Source organism: Carica papaya, chromosome 9 (genome assembly GCF_054855325.1).
Source record: "Carica papaya isolate Zhongbai chromosome 9, ASM5485532v1, whole genome shotgun sequence".
In the NCBI taxonomy this organism is placed as follows: domain Eukaryota; kingdom Viridiplantae; phylum Streptophyta; class Magnoliopsida; order Brassicales; family Caricaceae; genus Carica; species Carica papaya.
This window is the reverse complement of record NC_142317.1, coordinates 14655304-14659975: the sequence shown is the minus strand read 5'-3', so window position 1 is coordinate 14659975 and position 4672 is coordinate 14655304. Positions and strand designations below refer to the sequence as shown.

The 4672-nt window shown below is 34.8% G+C and overlaps 1 protein-coding gene across 1 annotated transcript; it reads right to left on the bottom strand.

Moving 5' to 3' along the window:
- Nucleotides 1-2587: 2587 nt before the first annotated feature.
- On the bottom strand, nucleotides 2588-3770 carry LOC148240098 (uncharacterized). Its single transcript, XM_088212067.1, has 3 exons — nucleotides 3667-3770; nucleotides 3046-3124; nucleotides 2588-2812 (listed from the first exon to the last, which is right to left on the bottom strand). The coding sequence occupies exons 1-3, from the start codon at nucleotides 3768-3770 to the stop codon at nucleotides 2588-2590; spliced, it is 408 nt and encodes a 135-aa protein (XP_088068193.1).
- Nucleotides 3771-4672: the final 902 nt, after the last annotated feature.

Sequence of the window (4672 nt, the reverse complement as noted above, 5' to 3'; positions counted from 1 at the left end):
CCATACCCCATCTGGTATGAACGCCAAAAATACCATCTCTAAATACCCTGTCCAGTATGAGGGTGAAACGGGCCGTCCCCATACCCTATTCGATATGAGCGCCAAATACCAATTCTCGATACCCCGTCCAGTATAAGGCAACATTCACGGTAGAAACTATGCACCCGGTCTGTCCACTACCTCTCAAGATATCCAGTAAGACTATCATTCAATCATTTATTTAATCAAACAATTTTCCGTTTACATTTAATTTTTAGTTTTACAATTTAACCATAAATCACACAGAACAAACAATACATTCATCAAGGAAACACCACTACATCGTCATACCAACTTTAGTGTAATATTATGCATTTAAAAGAGTAAAATCAATAAAACAGGATCAATAGTGAGTAATAACTTGTCATGACTCTATTAGTAACATGTGATTAATTATCTAGATTTTTTAAATTGTACAAAATACCATATTATTTATAATTAGACTTCAATTCCATAACAAGAAATAGAGTAAGGAATTTTTACTCGAATCGATGTCCGAAACTCTAAGTTTTCAGCTGCACCTACTGGCGATCCTCGGGTTCCCTGAATTTTTCTTCGGAGATTAAAACACACTCCAAGTGATGCAGAACCCCAAGATTCAATTGGTCTAGAATAGAATTTAGATCACAAGTAAAAATGAAGCAAATTTGTTAAATCACTCAAATGGTAGAAATTAAATAGAACCCAAGAAAGATAAATGATATCCCTTGAACCCAATACAAACAAGCACCAAGAACAATTGAAATAGGAAATCAAAAATGAATACAAGTGATAACAATTGTATTCCAAATCAACACCATGTGCATAAAGTGAAAAGAGAGCCAAAACGTTCTTAATTCAATTCTGAAATATTTGATTACCACTCTTGATATCCACAAAGAAGAGTTCCTTTAATACTTATAGCCAACACCCATAATAACGAGGCTAATTATATGATAATTACAATTGTAACTCTCACAGTAACTAAGCTAATTATAGGCATATAATTGTTATGTAACTCCTTGTAACTCCAATCTTCTTAACCAACACCACTAATTGTTTATGACACCATATACTTATGGGCTCATTTTTGTAATAACACTAAGACAAGACTTAAGCCCAAAATGAGTTACACTTGACTATATGGGCTTAATTAACTCAAACTAAAATAAAACAATCCAAAATACTTAAAACAACTCAACTAATCAAGCCCATACACAAGACTTATTCACCCATTACCAATAAGACTAAAACAAGCCCAAATTATCCCAAATCATTTAAACCAAATTAAAGTTATGAATTTGGGCTGTTCAAAATGCTCATATTTGAACTTTTCATAATTGGGCAGCCCATCATCTACATGTTTTTGAGTGAAAACTTGGAGCAACTCTTTAAGCTTCTTTGTTTTTGATCTTGTTACTAGTCCGCTGAAACTTTTCAGGTTTACAACTCTATTTGTGTTTATGTCATTTGAAATTTGCTCCAAGTTACCTTTTGATGCTCTTTGAGTATCTTGATTGTTTTTAGCCTTGTTTGCATCATTCCCCCTCCCCTCAAAAGGATTCTTCCTCAAATTAATTCCTACATCAATTTCAAAAGAAGATTAATCAAATATGTTAAATGTAGCCAAAACACTATACTCACCTGGTAGGTCCACTTTGTACGCATTTTTACTGATTTTGGCTATGATTTGAAATGGACCATCCCCACGAGCATCCAACTTAGATTTCCATTTTGATGGAAATCATTCCTAGCGCATATGAACCCACAGCCAATCTCCGAGTTCAAATGAAATCTTGCGCCTCCCTTTATTGACATGGGATGCTACTTATTCATTTTTCTTTTCAATGTTATGCCTCGCTTTTTTATGAATTGCTTTAACCATTTTTGCTTTCTTATGTCCATCCAAATTAGAAATGTCACTTATAGGAATAGGCAACAAATCAAGTGGAGTTGAGGGATTAAAACCATACACAATTTTAAAAGGAAAAAATCCAGTAGAAGAATGTGTACTCCGATTATAAGCATATTCAACAAATGGTAGCATATCTTTCCAAGTTAACATTCCTTCTAATTAAAGCACGTAATAATGTACCAAGTATTCTATCTACTACTTCAGTTTGACCATCTGTTTGTGGATGTGAAGTAGTAGAAAATAAAAATTTGGTCCCAAGTTTGGACCATAAAACTCGCCAAAAGTGGCTTAAAAACTTAACATCCCTATCAGACACAATAGTTTTAGGAATGCCATATATTCTAACAACTTTGCAGAAAAATAAATCCATTATGTGTGTGGCATCATCTGTTTTGTGACATGGTATAAAGTGTGCTATTTTGGAAAAACGATCAACAACAACAAATATTGAGTCTCGACCTTTTCTAGTCCTAGGCAAACCCAACAAAAAGTTCATAGAAATATCAACCCAAAGATGTGTAGGAATGGGTAATGGCATATATAATCTAGGTGGTTGAACTCTAGACTTACCTTGCCTACATTAGATGCACTGCGCACAAATTTTCTCAACACATTTGCGCATATTAGGCCAAAAGAAATGTTCATGTAGAATGCTCAAAGTTTGTTAATCCCAAAATGTCCCGTTAAACCACCACTATGTGTTTCACGAACAAGAAACTCCTTAATAGAACTATTAGGCACACATAATTTTCTCTTTTTAAATAGAAAACCATCATGCCTATAAAAGTCTTGAAATGCCGCATGTTTACAAGCCACATAAACATTTAAAAAATCACTATCATACGCATATAATTCTTTGAAAAACTCAAATCCCAACAACTTTGTAGAAAGAGTACAGATAAGAATGTACCTTCTTAAAAGCGCATCAACTACCACATTTTCTTTTCCTTGCTTATATTGGATCACATATGGGACTCAATGAATTCCACCCATTTTGCATGTCATTTATTAAGCTTGTCTTGCCCTTTCAAATGCCTTAAAGATTCATGATCGGTGTGAATCACAAATTCTTTTGGTAATAAATAATGTTGTCATATCTCTAATGCTCTTACCAAAGAATAAAACTCTTTGTCATAGGTGAAATAATTCAATTGTGCACCATTAAGCTTCTCATTGAAGTAAGCAATGAGACTTTTATCCAGTATAAGAACAGCACCTATCCCAAGCCCAGAGGCATCACATTCAATTTCAAAAGTTGAATCAAAATTAGGCAATATTAATAAAGGCGCATTACATTACACTTTTAGGTGTCAGCCACTCTTGAATAGCCTTTACCTTTTCACTATCTACCTTGATTTCTTTTACACTCGCAACATATCCTAAGAAAATGATGCGATCAATGCAAAATGTATATTTCTTCATGTTATTATACAGTTGAAATTTGTGCAATGTGTCAAACAGTTGCCTCAAATGCATGACATGCTCATCCTCCCCACTATTGTTAAGCCATTGCAGTTTATAAAGTTTAGGATGTTTTGTAGTTTCCAAACTCAGTTTATCAATAAACAAGGTACTAGCCACATTTACACAACTACCCCCATCAATAATCATGCTGCACAATTTTTCATTCACTAGACGTCTAGAATGAAAAATGTTCTCTCTTTACAACTTAACCCCCTCATCATCATTCCTTACTTGCAAATTCAAAGCACGCCTAGAAACTAACAATCTACCTTTCATAGGTGTTTTCCCCATCACTACAATCCTCCAAAGGAGGCATTTCATCCTCCACATCACTCTCATCATCCATTTCAACACTATCACCACACATCACCATTACCCTTTTATTTGGGCATTAAGATGCAATATGACCAAAACCCAAGCATCTAAAACACTTGATATCTCTATTCCTAGGAGTTTTGGAGTTAGAAATACCTTTGTTTTTATTATCATTAGTATCTTTTGGCTTGGTTTTGTCATCTCTTTTGAATTGGAAGCCTTGTTATCTCCCTTCTAATTTGGTCTCCAATTGGAATTTAAGTGTTGGCTTGCCTTGTGTTCCCCTTTTGCTTTAATTGTCTTCCAATCTTTATAGCCATGTGCACCATATCATCAATCTCCACATAATGTTAAAGCTCTACAATGTTGGTTATGTTTTTGTTAAGGCCATTTAAAAACTTTGCCATAGTAGCTTCCCTATCCTCTTCAATATTAGCCCTTATCATGGCTATCTCCATCTCTTTGTAGTAGTTTTCTACACTCTTGTTCCCTTGTATAAGGCCTTACGATTTTTTATGTAAGTTCCTATAGTAGTGAGTAGGAACAAAGCGCCTTCTCATGACAGCCTTCATTTTAGCCCAAGTGGAAATAAATCTCTCTCTATTTCTCCTTTTACTTGTGATGAGTTGATCCCACCACACAATGAACTCTCCAAACTCCATGATCGCAAGTTTTATCTTTTTCTCCTTCGAATAATTGTGGCACTCAAAAATAAGCTCCACCTTGTGCTCCCATTCAAGATAAGCATTCGGATCATTCTTGCCTAGAAACGATGGAATTTTTATTTTGATGCTCCCAATATTTTTATCAAGATCGTTTCGACCCCTACCATAATTTCGACCTTCATTGACCAAAGTAGCTTAGTCATCAAATTCTTCCTCCACTTCCTCATCAAAAGGTAGTGTTGGAAGTCTTTTTGCCGTTGGATTGGTTTGGAAAGCTTCCCCTATCATGGATTTA

Excerpts from the sequence above, each read along its gene's own strand:
- LOC148240098 (XM_088212067.1), bottom strand. The coding sequence starts at position 3,770 with ATGGTGATGTGTGGTGATAGTGTTGAAATGGATGATGAGAGTGATGTG. Across the intron at positions 3,125-3,666 it reads GGGGAAAACACCTATGAAAG|TCTCATTGCTTACTTCAATG; the intron begins GTAGATTGTTAG and ends ACTGGATAAAAG. Across the intron at positions 2,813-3,045 it reads ACAAAGAGTTTTATTCTTTG|TTGTTGGGATTTGAGTTTTT; the intron begins GTAAGAGCATTA and ends CTTTCTACAAAG.